The following is a 14074-nucleotide window of genomic DNA, read 5'->3' on the forward strand; positions in this document are numbered from 1 at the left end:
TCCCAAGAGTGAGTAGGAAACAGCTTTGCCTGTTCCTTGAATCCCCAAGCACCTTACGGGTGCATCCCATGGGCACGTTGCTCGCCACAACCAACGTGTCCAAGAACCGCTTCCCTCCCAGGAGGCCCAAAGGGCAGCTCATCAGTCTGAGCGTCCCCAAGAAATATGACACAACAGGCCCTGAGGCTTAAAAAGCTGAGTTCTGTGGCAATTCAGATAATCCTTCAGCAGTGAGGGCTGCCTGGATCTATTATGGTCATGTGCCATATATTAATGAGGGGCCCTGATTGCTTCAGAGCCTATGGGCAGGGATCTGCATTACAAAATATTTCTGCAGGCAGGGAAAGGAGCAACTGTATTCTACAACAGCACGACAGGCAAATCCTTCTGTTCCGGGACTAACCACAAGAAAAGAGGAACTTGTAAGCTCCCAGTACAGAAGCAAATGTCAGATGCTGCTGAAACTGAGACACTCCCCGCCTTGCTGGGTATTGCTATTCTAGCTAAACACTAAACCTCAGAAACACAGGCCTGCTAGATTTTATTTGCAAACCCAAAATTCTCAGTGTAGAAAACAGCTTTGGATAAAAGCAGGCGCTGTCTTTATTGTAGGCTTAGAAATGAATACAAAAAGCATGTACCATGAACACTGGTGTACTTACCTGAAGTGGGAAGACTCGTGTAATTCATGCTCAGCAGAAAGCACTTTACTAGAAGCTCTAATGGGGCTGGAAAAAGGAATGTGCAGCACATGGACCCTTGGGGATCCCTACCTGCATCCCACACACGCGCACACCCAAGGTGGCAGAAGTACTCTGTTCACACTTCTTCATCTGCCGAGCAGCCTTCTCCTCAGAGGCATCATCTCCGTGCTGTCTGGTCCCCATCTTCAGATCAAGTACACAGGGAAACTTGAAATGATGCACCACATTCTCCAGCAAAAGGAACTCTGGGAGACCGTCAAGGAGAGCTCATCTGTCAGAGATGCTGCTCCTCAGGGCTACAACAGGAACCTGGGCATTCTTGACTGAATCATGAGACAGAGTAGGGCAACAAACAAATAGGAACTGAAGAACAGACAGAAGAAACTGGGTTTTATCCTTTTCTTTATCCTCCCAAACAAACAGCAGTAGTACACAGGTTTCAACACACTTAGAAGTTAAGAAATTAGACTAGAATATGGAATGCCTAGCACTAAGTAAGGAGATCACACAACAGGCATACTGGACACTCAGCAGGAAGAAGGCAAGGAACAGAACACTGCTGTCAGAAAGACATAGTATGGCCAGTAAGAACTGGTAACAAATTAAGGGAGAGCTTACAAATCAAATCAGATAATTTAACCATATTGATAAAGAACACAGAATCCCCATCGACTAAAACTCAAGGCTCAAGTAATAGCAACAGTACTGTTATTACTGGCCTGATCAGAAGAGCAGCATTAACTGACACACTAGGGGAAACTGCAGAAGCTACAAAGGCAAGAAACCTAACAGTAACAGGAGTCTTCAATTACCACCACACACAGTGGGCAAACCTTACCTTGTGCACCACGCTGAGAACAAACCTGAGGCAATCAATGCCCATGCACGGAGCAGCTCATCCCAAAGGGGAAAAAAATAACCATTAACTTTGCCCTGACTAGCACTGCAGGACATGGTTCAATTCATTACTCTGAAATGGCAACCGCGGCATAGCTGGATTAAACTTGCAGGGAAGTTTAATCTGCACAAAAGCCAAGGAAGTTTACCAAAAATTGTGTTTGGTTTTGAAAGAGGAACTACGTAAAAAAAAAAAAAAAGGGAATGTTCAAAGGAAGACTGATGGACACCTAAAAAAGAATTACATCTCTGCAAGCGCTGTGGACACTACTTAAAATCTGCAGGTTCAAAACACACATTTGAGAATGGGAAAAGGGAAGCCTACGCATTTAAAATGAGGCAGAAGGGAAAAAAAGCTATTAAAAGCAAGGTTGCCTCTGCGTGAGGAAAACAGAATTAAGCTCTGGTAGGTGAAAGGTGAAAACACAAGCTGGCAAGTCAAACAAATGTATGAGCAGTAATTCAGTAAGGCACAGAAAAGAGTAACAAATCCTTTTTCAACCACGTGAGGAAGCCATTCAGACTGTCTAAAGGGTTTAAAGACTATCAAAGAATAAAACAAGCTATCAGGATAATAAAAATTTAAAAATCAAAATAAAAGGGAGACCCTAAGAAGAAAACCAGGATGAAAGCCTTGCTTCTGCATTTACTGGAGAAGAGCTTTGAGGGATCTCCATGCCAGAACTCTTTCCTGAGTTCAGAGAACTGTCTCAAACTCAAGTGCCAACAGAAGAGGTCACATGTCCAACAGACAAAGAGTAACAAGTCACGAGGACTGGATGGTCTCACCCAAGAGTCCTGAAGGACTCAAGGCAGAAATACTTGAATTAAATGGAACGTGTAACACATTTAAAACTGCCTTAGTACCACGAGATAAAGGAGGCTACTGCAGCACTGATTTTGAGAGATACGGGGAACTACAGACTGATATAAGTGTACCAAACAGCTGAGCAGGAAACTGTAATAAAGAACAGTTAGCAGAAACATGGATAAATATGATTTATCAGGGAAGGATCAGCACACCTCTTGTAAAAGAAAGTCATAGCTCACAAATATCCTAGGGTTCTTTGGTAACTTTGACAAATGTGGGCATGAGCTGTTAGACTGATAAAAACAGCACAGATTAATCCTGAGACATCTGACATGATAAGCAGCAGATTGAGGACTCAGATCCTTGCAGAGACAAAGCAGTTAGAAGATGCAGGAAAGGAAAAGTCTGGGGATGTCTGACTGATCTCACAGCCAAAGTCACCAGTAAGGTCTCTGCGTGGAGAACCATGCTCTTCAACCAGTGATCCAGAAAAAGGGAATGAACAGTAAGATAACAACGTTTGCTGACACTACCAAGTTACTCAAGGTTCCAAAAATGAGGAACAATCATGAAAAACCCCAGACAGCCCTTATGAGGCCGACTTGGCCATTAAGCAGGCAGACAAAATTCTCTAGAGTTAACGTGAAATGATGCACATAGGAAGAAAAGAATATCCTAGCTTAACGTATAAAACAGTGGGTTTTAAGACAACTATAACCAGTTTGGAATCATATCCTGGGGTTTACAACAAGCAGTTTTCATCAAAGCATCAGTTCATTGCTGAATAGCAGCTAAAACAAAAGAGAATGCTAGGAACTATGAAGGAAAGGAGAGAGAACATCATTATACCCCTGTGGAAGTCTCTGGTTCACCAGCACCTTCAACAGTGTGCAGTTCTGGTCACCATCTCAAGAAAGATACAGTGGAACTGGAACAGACCCAGAAAAGGTGACAAGGACAATCACAGGTACAGAACAGCTCCTCCCAAGCAATCAGTAAACAAGCTATACCTGCATCTGATGCTAGGCAAAGCCTGACACAAAAAACTCCAACAGTTTTTCTAAGTGTCAGTGTCAGACATTAGTGCCACCGTAAGGGAAGCAGGAAGGAATAATAAAGAGAAACATGTAATATAGCTTCATTTGTGCACAGGATGGGAAAGGCATATTCTCAGCATGGAAGCCAAGGGAAACATAGGCCTAGCTGCTTCCAGCAGCAAATGCGTAGCACAGCAGTGGCAATCTGATGCACTCAGTTCCACTTTCCAAAGGATACTATAGAGTTTTCGGTCCTTGGACTCCGATCGCATGCGGCTCAGCTGCTGCTTATGACAGCGCAGGCTCCAGGGGTTGTAGCTGATCTTTTCAGAGCTCAGACCGCTGTTCCCATCCAACATCTGAAATGGAACATCTGAATGGATGTGCAAGTCCACTCTGGGACTCTTCGTTTCCTGGATGCTGCTGATACAAAGAACAGAACAAGCTTGCCTGTTAGGATCTATATATTCTCCAGAGGGTTACAACAATTGCACGCAAATCCACCTCTTGCACAGGACTGTCTCCTGTCCCTTCTCCTGCTGCGCACTTCACACAATATAAACCTGCCAGCTTCCTAACAGCAAATCCTCGCTTACACGCTAGGCTGAGGAACCGTGCTCAAGGGTGCTGTCTATCTAATATCTGTGCTAGGTTGTACTGTACTTGACAAAATAAGCAGGAACATCTCCTCTTCCTCAGCGAGTTCATGCTGCAGTGATGAGGCAAAGACCTGCATTCTAGGTACCCCTGGAAGAAACCTCTGGATTGGTGACCAGATGGAGTTGAAGAGTGTTTGAAACATCTCCACATGCTTTAAAGAAAAAAAGGAGAAGTCTGGGTGGTTTTTATGTGGGTTCATTTTTCCATGAGTGGGAAATCCTTGCTCTTGTGTATTGGTCAGCACACGTGAAAGGATTCACCATCTTGTCCAGCACAGTTTTGACTGTGAAAGGTGAATTTATTTTAGTAGCTTACCAACACAACAAGCAGAAAGAGCTGGAGTATTTACAGCTAGTCCTTTGGCTCCAAATCCAAGGCAGCCAAGGGCTATCCTGTGTCAGAAGCACTTCACTTGGACACGTTTGTCCTGAATGGGACAAAACTCCCAACAAGGTTTGCAGTGCCATAGTCTGTGCAGTACCCTGGGCTAGCAAGTGCAAGACAGCCAAGCTATTGTGCAGAAGCACAAAATACGCTCAGTGAAGAAAGCACTAGAGCTGAAAGGGGATAAGAAACCGTGCACTCGCTACGTTTTCATTGGGCCCCAAAGCTTTTACCTTTCAGTGCCATCACTGGCCAGGCCAGGTTTTTCCTCCTTGTGCTCAGTGCCGCTGCTTGATCGATGAAGGCTCCGACGCGAGTGCTTGCGTCGCGGCTGGTCCCTCTCTGGCATATCGTCGTGTTCCAAAGCCTCGTTCTCCACGTAAGGATATGCCACCAGGTTAATGTAGCCATCACTGTCTCCCTCAAAACAGACAGACACCACACCTGCCAGAAAGAAGTGACACATCAGCCATTCGCAACAGTTATTTCCCAGGGAAGGGAACACACAGTCAGCAGCATCCAAACGTACAACAGGACAGAGGACAAAAAAAAAAGAGAGATCAGAAGGCAGCAAAGCAAATCCAGAACAATGAAAAGAGGTTAAAGAACACAAGGGGAAAACTCAAACACTGTTAACGGCACAAAGGAGAAATCCCTTGAGCAGTGCCTTATGTCACTACCTGAGCAAACAGCCAGCAGGGGTGGGGAAAGCTGTGCTTTACTTCCTGTGGATGGCACATTTCAAAACACAGGGCTTTTAGCCCAGTGCCCTAACAACTTACTGAGCTGTGTAAGTGAAAGTGCAGCTGCTGTTCTGAGAGAAGTGATTATTCTCCTCTCTTCAGTCCTGCAGCCCCAAGTGCGAAAGAGATGTCAAACTGGAGAAAGTCAAGTGTAGGCTACCAAGATGATGAGGGGGCTGAAGCATATGAAATATGTATGTAGCTCATTCAGGTAAGTATGCCCAGCAGAACTGCTCCTGCTGTCTACAAGGACATCCCTTGCCAGAGAGGAGTGTGCTTTCTCCACAAAAAAAAAAAAGAGTTCTCCAGCATCTGAGTTTGAAGTATAGAGTTTTAAGGCTTAGGTGACAAGTGCTGCTTTGTACCTTAAGTCAGCCAGTCTCACAAAGAGGGATCTGCAAGGTCCCAGGGGTTCCCAGTGATAGGAATAGGAGATCATGGAAGCAAAACTACCTCAGCTAGGTGCAAGCAAGCAGGACCATCTTTGTCCTGTCCAGTTTTACCTTCTGAAGGCTCCTGGAAAACAGCACAGTCCAAGGGAAGGTATAGATCTTTCACAGCACAGACTCTGAAGATATCTAACCAGCCAGCCATGGAGCAGAACAGCCAGCACTTCCCATTAGAGTTGACATCATCATCTTTGGGACTCCCCCGGCCCTGAAAATGAGGCTATCAGCCCATCTCCTAATTTGAAATGATAAAGTCTTTCATTAGCTTGTCACCAGTCTCAGACAGCTGCCAGAAGTATCCAATGCTAGATGCACTGAATCCAAAGATTCTGACAAAAGTGAGGAAGCCTTACACTGCTCAGCTGATGCAGGCCATCATGCTATCATCCTCTTTTGTTATCTGCACATGACGCTAACACAGGCTGGGAAAGCTCAACAGGGGTTCAGAGCAGTTCAGGACTCCAGTGTGTCACTACGTAAAACGCCAGTCCAAGTGCTCTGGCTACTTGGCCATGTTCCTCAACCCACCCTGACGAAAAGGCAGTCTTAGAATAATATCTCAATGTTCAAACAGCCACTTCCCTCTCCAAGAATAGTAGGGAAAGTTGCTGGTACTAGCAGGAATCTGCACTGTAGGATTCACAGATGAAATCTCACATTGGGGTGGAGGGACATGTGACATACCTTCAGGCTACCAGGAAGGTCCTCACTATGCGACAACAGGCTTCCATCTGGATTATTAGCTTCATTAGTTTTAATCATATCTCCCAAGGAAGGCCTGACATCACATCAATTCCGGTAACCGCACAGGCTCTCCGATGGGTCGCCAAAGCACCATATGGCCCAAGAGTGGCTTGAGGATACAAAAGGACCCGTCTGTTCAAGATGGTATCTTCCATCCGCAATCTGCCTACACACCCAGGTAAGCTGACACTGCTTCGAGACCTTCAGGCTGCGTGCGGATCAAATGGCAAGACCCGGAGCAGATGGTGGTCCCAGCTGTCTGCGAAGCACAGTCCTGCCAGAGCCATGCTGCGACAAAGCAGCAGAGGGAATCCGAACACCAAGAGCGATCCAGAACGCTACCTGCCACCATCACCATCCTGAATCTGAACATATGGCCAGAGGTATATTGAGCTTTCTAAAGATAAGGACAAGCTGCCACCCTCCTACAAGGACAGAGACACTGGAATTTTCCATTCCTTTGATGTGGCTGGGAACAAGGGCTTCACCTCAGTGCTGAGGAAGAAACGCTTCCTGCTTCAGCAGCTTTCTGATACGGGGCAGTAAAAGAGATGGGATGAAGAAGCAGTAAGTTACCAGACTGGAATGTGCAAATGCTCAGTATATTTATGACTAACTTCATGTGCTCAAGGTCAATTGCCACAGCAATAAGTGATAACACATCTATAACCTGAAGCTGCAGACTACAACCATCACTTTAGATTTAGAAAAAGCAGCATATTAAACTCTGGATGCCTGCACAAAAAGACATCCTCCTTTCCAAAAGCTCCTATCAAATTGCTAGCTTGCAGAAGAGGAAGAATTAAAAAGTTAAAATCAGACAAAAAGACAGAAACATATCAGTAGGTCCAGGAAAATGAGAGAGCAGGCCCATGAAACAGGTATCTCCATCCTGAAGTAGCAACAGGCCTCACCTTTGTACTCAGGTGTGAACTCCTTCATTTCCGGGGGCAGAGATTCATAGAAGCGCTGTTCTCTGGTAATTAGGGGCTTGCAGACAGTATGGTCGTCATAGCGCATCATGCTGCTGTGGCCACCAACCTGGTGAATGAAAGGCTCCAGCAGGACCCCTCGGTCTCCGGATCGAGTGGCATTCTTGCCATACTTGCCCACTTCCATGGTTTGACAAACACACATTGCGTTGGGCACCAGTTGCACTCTTGGAGCATGGGGAGAGCCACATGGGCTGGGAGGGGCAGCTTGGCAAGTGACAGACAGCCAACAGCTAAGAAATTCTGGCAATTTGCTTCCTTATGATGATCTGAAAAAGAAAAGGAGATTCCTGTGAGTGTAAGACCACTTGCATCCACTCCCTATTTCCTAAGAAAAGTTTTTGGTATTTATTTATATCCATAACTGCTCCTTTTCCATTCTCGATTTACATCCTTCTTGTTCTAGCATGCTCTTCACCACCTCTTTCATCTTGTAAGTAAACACACACTAATTTGGAGGCAGTTTCATCTAGAGTTTCTCCAGTAGGATTGATAAGAGACAGGGAAAGAAGGAACTGTCAATATTTTGAGCCTCCCATCTTTAGAAAATACTAGTTCCTTACTTCAGTTCATTTTATCAGTAAGGCAAAGTGATAATGGAGCACAAATTGTGAGCTACACCACAATTAAAACCAAGCCAACATCTGCCCATCAGTAATGGTGACAACTAACCCAAGCAGAACAAACACCTTTCAAGAATCTGAATCCCGCTCCTTGTGCCTTTGCATTTTTAAGATCTAAATAACTAAATTCCTGTTCACCTCCCACCATAACACTGTTTCTTCTTCTTCTCACTCCTCTCTTTTCAAGGCAGGAAAGATTCCTGCAATAAGTGGGCAACAGTCACTGTCATTGTGTATATGCAAAATCCAAACGTATTCCCCTTGGATTCTTTTATTACTGCAAGTCCTTCAGGACAGCAGCTATTTCCTGCTGCTTTTATAGCACCTACTTGTGCAATAGACCCATGATTTCTAGCAGTATGCAAGAGAGATTGCTAAATCTAAATGAGATTAAAAGGGCTTTGGAGAAGACAGTTGCCCTTCTAATGTCTGTAAGGTGCCTAGCACAGCCATAGGCTTATGGAAAACTAAAGTTCATCTTCTCTCCGTATGATTTGCTCTTTCCAGCTTAGTTCATAGCTGTTCCTGAGGCTGCCGGGGAAAACAGAGCACAGGATTTCTTCACAGTGATAAGTTTTCCAAGTTCTTTGGTACACAAACCATACGGCAATTAGTTTCTGAATTCATCAAATCTCTGGTTTCTTAGCACAGCCACACCTGAGGGCAATATAATTAAAGCCTGATGGATCTCACAGGCCTGAGCAAGGGACATGGTCTGGGCTGTTCCTCATTTGGCCACAGGATGTCTCTGAAACTACACAACACTGCAGATGGGTGGGAAGTCCCAGGATGAAGACGGGCTCTTCTTCCCCCCTCCAATCCAATCATGTAAAAGGTGTGACTCAAAAAGACTGCGAAACTAGAGGTGATACTTCATAACATGTTTAAACCAATCTACCCAAAAGATCCCAGCAACAAGACAGTGCTTCTCTCCCCTTGTCTACACCTTTCTGCTCTCCCCCTCAGGCTGGATTTGGGGATTGTATGACTGTATGGTTTGGGCTGAATCATCTCACTGACCCAATGGGAAAACATTTCCTTTTACAACAGCATTCAATGAAAGAGGAAGAATATGAATATTAAGGGGGCTTTTAGGATAGGGACAGAGGGGAAAAATAGGAGGAAAAAACAAAATCAAGAACATGATGGTCCCTCTCTGTAACAACACACACTTAAATCAATCAAAGTATAATGTATCCTTCAAGGTCTCCATCTCTCAAACTCACTCAGAGCCAAAGTCATTAAGACAAAGACAACACACTCTGGGTATCTCTCCTCTCTCTCGATTGGTATATCAACATGAAGAAATTTTGGCAGCTGAGACTTCCCTAGATAGTTTTTTTTAAGCTTTAAGCTATTAAATATCTATGAACAAGCAAGGTGCCAGCACCTTGCAACAAATCAGTACTTCACAAATTTCAGACAAACACTTTGCAGACTTAAATCTCCCCAAGCTCACACAGCTTTGACTTATATTTTCTTTCCTTTTCCCAACGATTAAGGCAGAGTTTTCAGTTATTCCAAACAATGTGGGGACAAGCTTAATTTCACACCTTCCTTTAGTTTAAACTTTAGAGAGTAAGACAAAAGAGATCCATCTGTGTGATAAGAGTAAATAACATATACTCAGGACACACATATTTGATTCTCAGGTCTTCTGCTAGTCCCAGTCTTCAGCGAAAGTCGATCACAAAGTGTCTCAGGGTCTCAGTTTCCCCAGTGAGGAAAGGAAATACTATTATCCCTATTTTACAGAAGGGAGATTAATTATATTCATTAGCTTCAGACACCCATAAGATGGGGATCACAAATATCTGTACAGAACCACCTGCCAAGGCCCCTGCAGACTGTTCTTGCAATCAGAAGTGCCTCAGCTATGGGCTACAGGCAGATTTTAGCCACCGAAACAATAGATTTGAGTCCTTGGCCAACTTTCAGCAGCTTTCTTTCCTAAAGATGAACAATAACCAATAATAATCCATCTGAATTATTCTGAGGCACTCATATTGTGGAGTCCCTCAAGCCTTCTCCACTGCACAGCCTAGAGATATCTGTGACACGACTGAAGTGGTCCAAGGCCTCCTTGGAAAGTGAAAGTGAGGACAGGCTGTAACCACCGAGAAGTGTCCCAGGCTCACTGCCAACTACCGAGCTGTCCCAAAGAAAAGCAAAAAGGCAAGAAATGGGCCTTATGGACTGCTTTGTTGGTAGCCTCCCACGTTCCATTACTCTTACCCACTAGCTGAACAGAAACAGTGAGCATGTAATCAATAATCCCTGCATTTCAGGAAGGGTCAGGCAGCAGCAGCTCAGAAGATGATGATACTTCCACCAGCAAGATCCTTCGCATCTCCTCAGCCAAGCACTGAATAATTTCAGCTGGCTCCCTATTAATTTCTAGTGACCTCCACGGGAATTCGTGTACACAAAGTGGCAGTCCAGGCATGTCTGGTCCTCTGAACTATTAACAGCTCTACTCAAAGGGCAACTCAACATGACAGGTTTCAGATATGCAATCACATCTTCAAAGTAGTGACAATCACAAAGAAAACATTCTGTGGCCATGATGCGAGAGAACAATCTGGGCACCAGGCGACAGGAGAGACTCCAAACTTGGTTACCACTGCTCCACACATTCATCCATGCTCGCTAAAGAAAACAGCAATATATCCGATATTTTCCATGTACAAGTGTACGTGAGCAAATTCTTCGTGGCAAGTGTATTTCACAGACAATGTTTCTTATGAGGAAGTTATCTACAGGGCTTTCAAAAGGGATGTGTTATGTCTCAAACATACAGCTTTGAGTCAGTCTGATGAAAAACACTAAGTAAAACACTACGTGAAAAACATGGACACTACTGATAAATAAAGACAGAAGAATTCCAGCAGCTTCAAGCAATTATAAAGCAAAAAACTATTTGAAGACCTAAATATTACTCATCCTTCCTCTGTTAAACAAAGGCCAGCTAGAACAGTTGAACCAACACCTCTTGTAAAATTTAGAGTCCTTGCAATTACACTGTAAAATGTAATGCCTACCTCACACAAATCAGCTTGAGAAAGACCAGTTGATCCAAGCAGGTCCTTTGGCACTGTCCAACATTTCCATTATATAATCAAACAGCAGTAAAACATTTAGGCTAATTTAGCATCCCCCCTTCCCACACACTGATCTATAGTTAGTAAGACAGATCACTCATTTTATCAAGCCAGACTTGGGAGGGGGAAAGGGGGGAGGTTCGAGAACAGTTATCAGTGATTACAGAACAACATACTGTATCTGATATTCCATTATCCTCCCCAGCAAAAAAACTTGCCCGAAAGGGAACCGACTCTGTTGCATTTAAGTCTACACGCCTGTCAGCATATCTGCTCCAATTTGTTTCTCAACTTCATGGCTCACAGTTTCAACACTTGCTTTTTTAGCAGGGTGGGTATAAAGAATAGCAACAGACTTTTTTTTTTTTTTCCCCTCCCTTGCAGTAACACCTAAAATCTTTCCAAAGAAAGGCTAGAAAAACACAGATGAGGTAACTTTGCTCTTAAACCATGAAATGGGCTAAAGCCTGCCCTTAATACTGATGCAACAAATAGCAGGGAGCTCTTCAAGATCCAAGATCCAGCCAGAGCAGTGTTAAAAATTACTGTCCCCTGGCTGAAAACCACCCATCCTCTTACTAGACCACCAGAATCAAGTGAACGGCTAGTTGCAACCAAGGGGAACCAGATGGGGGGAGAAGAATATCCTGGACACACACACATATATACCAGTGTGCAGAAACAGAGGCCAGAAAGAACAGGAGACACTTGTATGGGATTACAGTTTTAGGCCATTTCAAACTTTGGGGCAAGACATCAGCTCTTGCAAAAATACATTAGCAAAGATGCTCCATATCAGAGAGACAGGATTGTGCGACCATTCCTCATCCACTCCATTGCAGGTTACCCCCCACGCACGTCTGTAGCTTCATGGTCACTACAAGACAGCACCAGCTTCCCAGAGAAGCGGCCGCACCCTCCGCTCACATCCAGCCTTGTACCAGCACAAGAATTCATACAGCTGCAGGACAAACTGGATCAAGACACTTACTTCTTTGCTGGCTTGGTTTCGTTCAGATCAGGCTGCCAGTGACATTCACTGTGCAATCGTACCAATGGCTGCGTTGACCCAAACACAGGGGCAGCAAGAAGACAGCAGAAATGCCTGCTTCTGCCAGGTCACAGCTATCAGAAAACCACAGCCTGAGAATGCCAGCACAGGAACAAGGGAGCAGGAAGAGCAGGAATAGCTTATTTTAGTGGAACAACTTAAGATGACAGGGAAACTAGCCTCAGAGGTGACCGAGCACTTGAGAAGATGTGGCAGAGAGTTTCACAGCAATGGGCATGAGAACTCCTGCAAACCACACCATCGTGTGGATGTTTCCAGTCTTTATAAGCTAAGTCTTGTACAGGAAAATTGGCAAAACTTCATAATGCACTGCTAAAGCTATTTTCTACCAAAAAAAACAGAGAACAAATGCTTAAGACTGTAACGTATTACATAGTGAGAAAGCTGACTGCATTAAGTACAACTGAATCGCACCTTCGTTGTAAGTAGTCTACACAAGTCCGTCTTTCCAGTATCGTCTTGCTGCAGCTCCCAGGACTGCGGCTAGCCCTCAGGATCTGCAGTGCTGGAGAGTAAGACAAACAGATGGCCACTGAGGATCTTGGAGCTGGGCCACAGGTAAGGGATAAATACTGACCTCAAGTCATGCTGACAGAAGTTGGACTTTCCCTTGATTACCCCAAAGCAGTCAACAGCGTAATACAAAACATCAGCACATCAGTCAGGAGGATGAGAGCATCTGGCCAACAGGTGCCTGATGATTGCTTGCAGTAAGCTAGAGCTAATCTCTTTCGCAACAAGCAGAAGCATCCAGCATCTGTGCTGCAAAGTCCTGTGTTTTCCTGTCATGTTGGACTGAGTGACCCAACTTCTGTGGAAGCAAATCCAGAATGAGAAGCAACCGTCTCCCACTGTACTGTGAGATAAGCTTCCCAGCACAAAAGGCTTGCTTCTCTCCTGAGCCTCCATGCTGACCTGCAGGCCTGAGACAGGTCTATCTAGTCAGCAGAAGGTGGAGACCACCCTTGGGACCTGGGCATAAAGATGAGGCCTCTCCAGGAACCTGTGACAACATCTAGGACATAACCAGAAATGTTCACATTTGGCCAGCCTGATATCCTGGAAGCTACAAACCCCCGTGTCAGAGTAAGACTTCCTAGCCTGCTTGAGCATGTAGCTTTGAACCCTGAACCTCCCCCCGCATTGTATCCAAGGCTTAAACTATTAGCAAATGCAGCCCTCCTTGGGCATAGTGTCCTAACCAAGGCAAGCATGGCTCTTAAGATGAGGACCAAACAGTAGAATACTAGCCTTGCACATAAATCAAAAGCAAAAAGCAAGCTTTAGGCAAAGCTGTTGGAGGAAAAAAAAGCAAGCTGAGAATGCTAACACTTGGGATGGTAGGGGAAGATCTGCCAGAATGGAGTACTCCATCTAAACATGACAACTGAGAGGAGAAGAACCGCTTTTAGGCACGCTCCATCACATGCCACGGACTGAAAAAAAGCAAGCTCTTTTCACCAAAACTTTTTCTATCTCAGTGACAGGGCACAAATACACCAAATGCTGGAGTATGCGGAGGGAAGGAGCCTAATCTACTTTAAGATGGAGCTTGATTAAACTTACAGAAAGGATCATATGGAAAATAAAATTAAGCTTGTAATATGAGTATTCAGGCAAACACTGCAATTCTTTCTCCTAGAGATTTGAAAGGCAACAATTTGTTTGTGCCATATTTATATCATATTAATCCCAAAACTTCAATACTTCTGCCAGTATCTCGTGAAACCAAGAATTATTTTCTCCTCTTCTGTTTCCTAAAGAAAGGACAAGAAGCCAAGCATTTTCGGCTTTTTCTGAATCAAGAGACCCTGATCTACGCGGTTTTAACTATGGCCAGGATGCCTAAACCACTCA

The 14074-nt window shown here is 44.5% G+C and overlaps 1 protein-coding gene across 10 annotated transcripts in view; it reads right to left on the minus strand.

Annotated features, from left to right (window-relative positions):
- IP6K1 (inositol hexakisphosphate kinase 1) overlaps positions 1-14074 on the minus strand; it is a 42196-nt gene that overhangs the window by 3626 nt on the left and 24496 nt on the right. For 4 of the 10 annotated variants that reach the window (XM_026106603.2, XM_026106600.2, XM_026106604.2 and 1 more), the window contains 4 exons: positions 7344-7690; positions 4727-4937; positions 3688-3872; positions 774-949 (listed from right to left, as the gene is read on the minus strand). In XM_026106603.2, the coding sequence (XP_025962388.1) occupies positions 774-949; positions 3688-3872; positions 4727-4937; positions 7344-7566 (795 nt within the window). In that variant the 5' untranslated portion in view covers positions 7567-7690. Of the gene's footprint in view, positions 1-773; positions 950-3687; positions 3873-4726; positions 4938-5739; positions 5894-6369; positions 6903-7343; positions 7691-12631; positions 12723-14074 lie in introns of those variants that run through there. The other 6 variants (XR_003260159.2, XM_026106606.2, XM_064518591.1 and 3 more) reach the window with 4 other exon arrangements.

Source organism: Dromaius novaehollandiae, chromosome 12, assembly GCF_036370855.1.
Source record: "Dromaius novaehollandiae isolate bDroNov1 chromosome 12, bDroNov1.hap1, whole genome shotgun sequence".
Taxonomy (NCBI): domain Eukaryota; kingdom Metazoa; phylum Chordata; class Aves; order Casuariiformes; family Dromaiidae; genus Dromaius; species Dromaius novaehollandiae.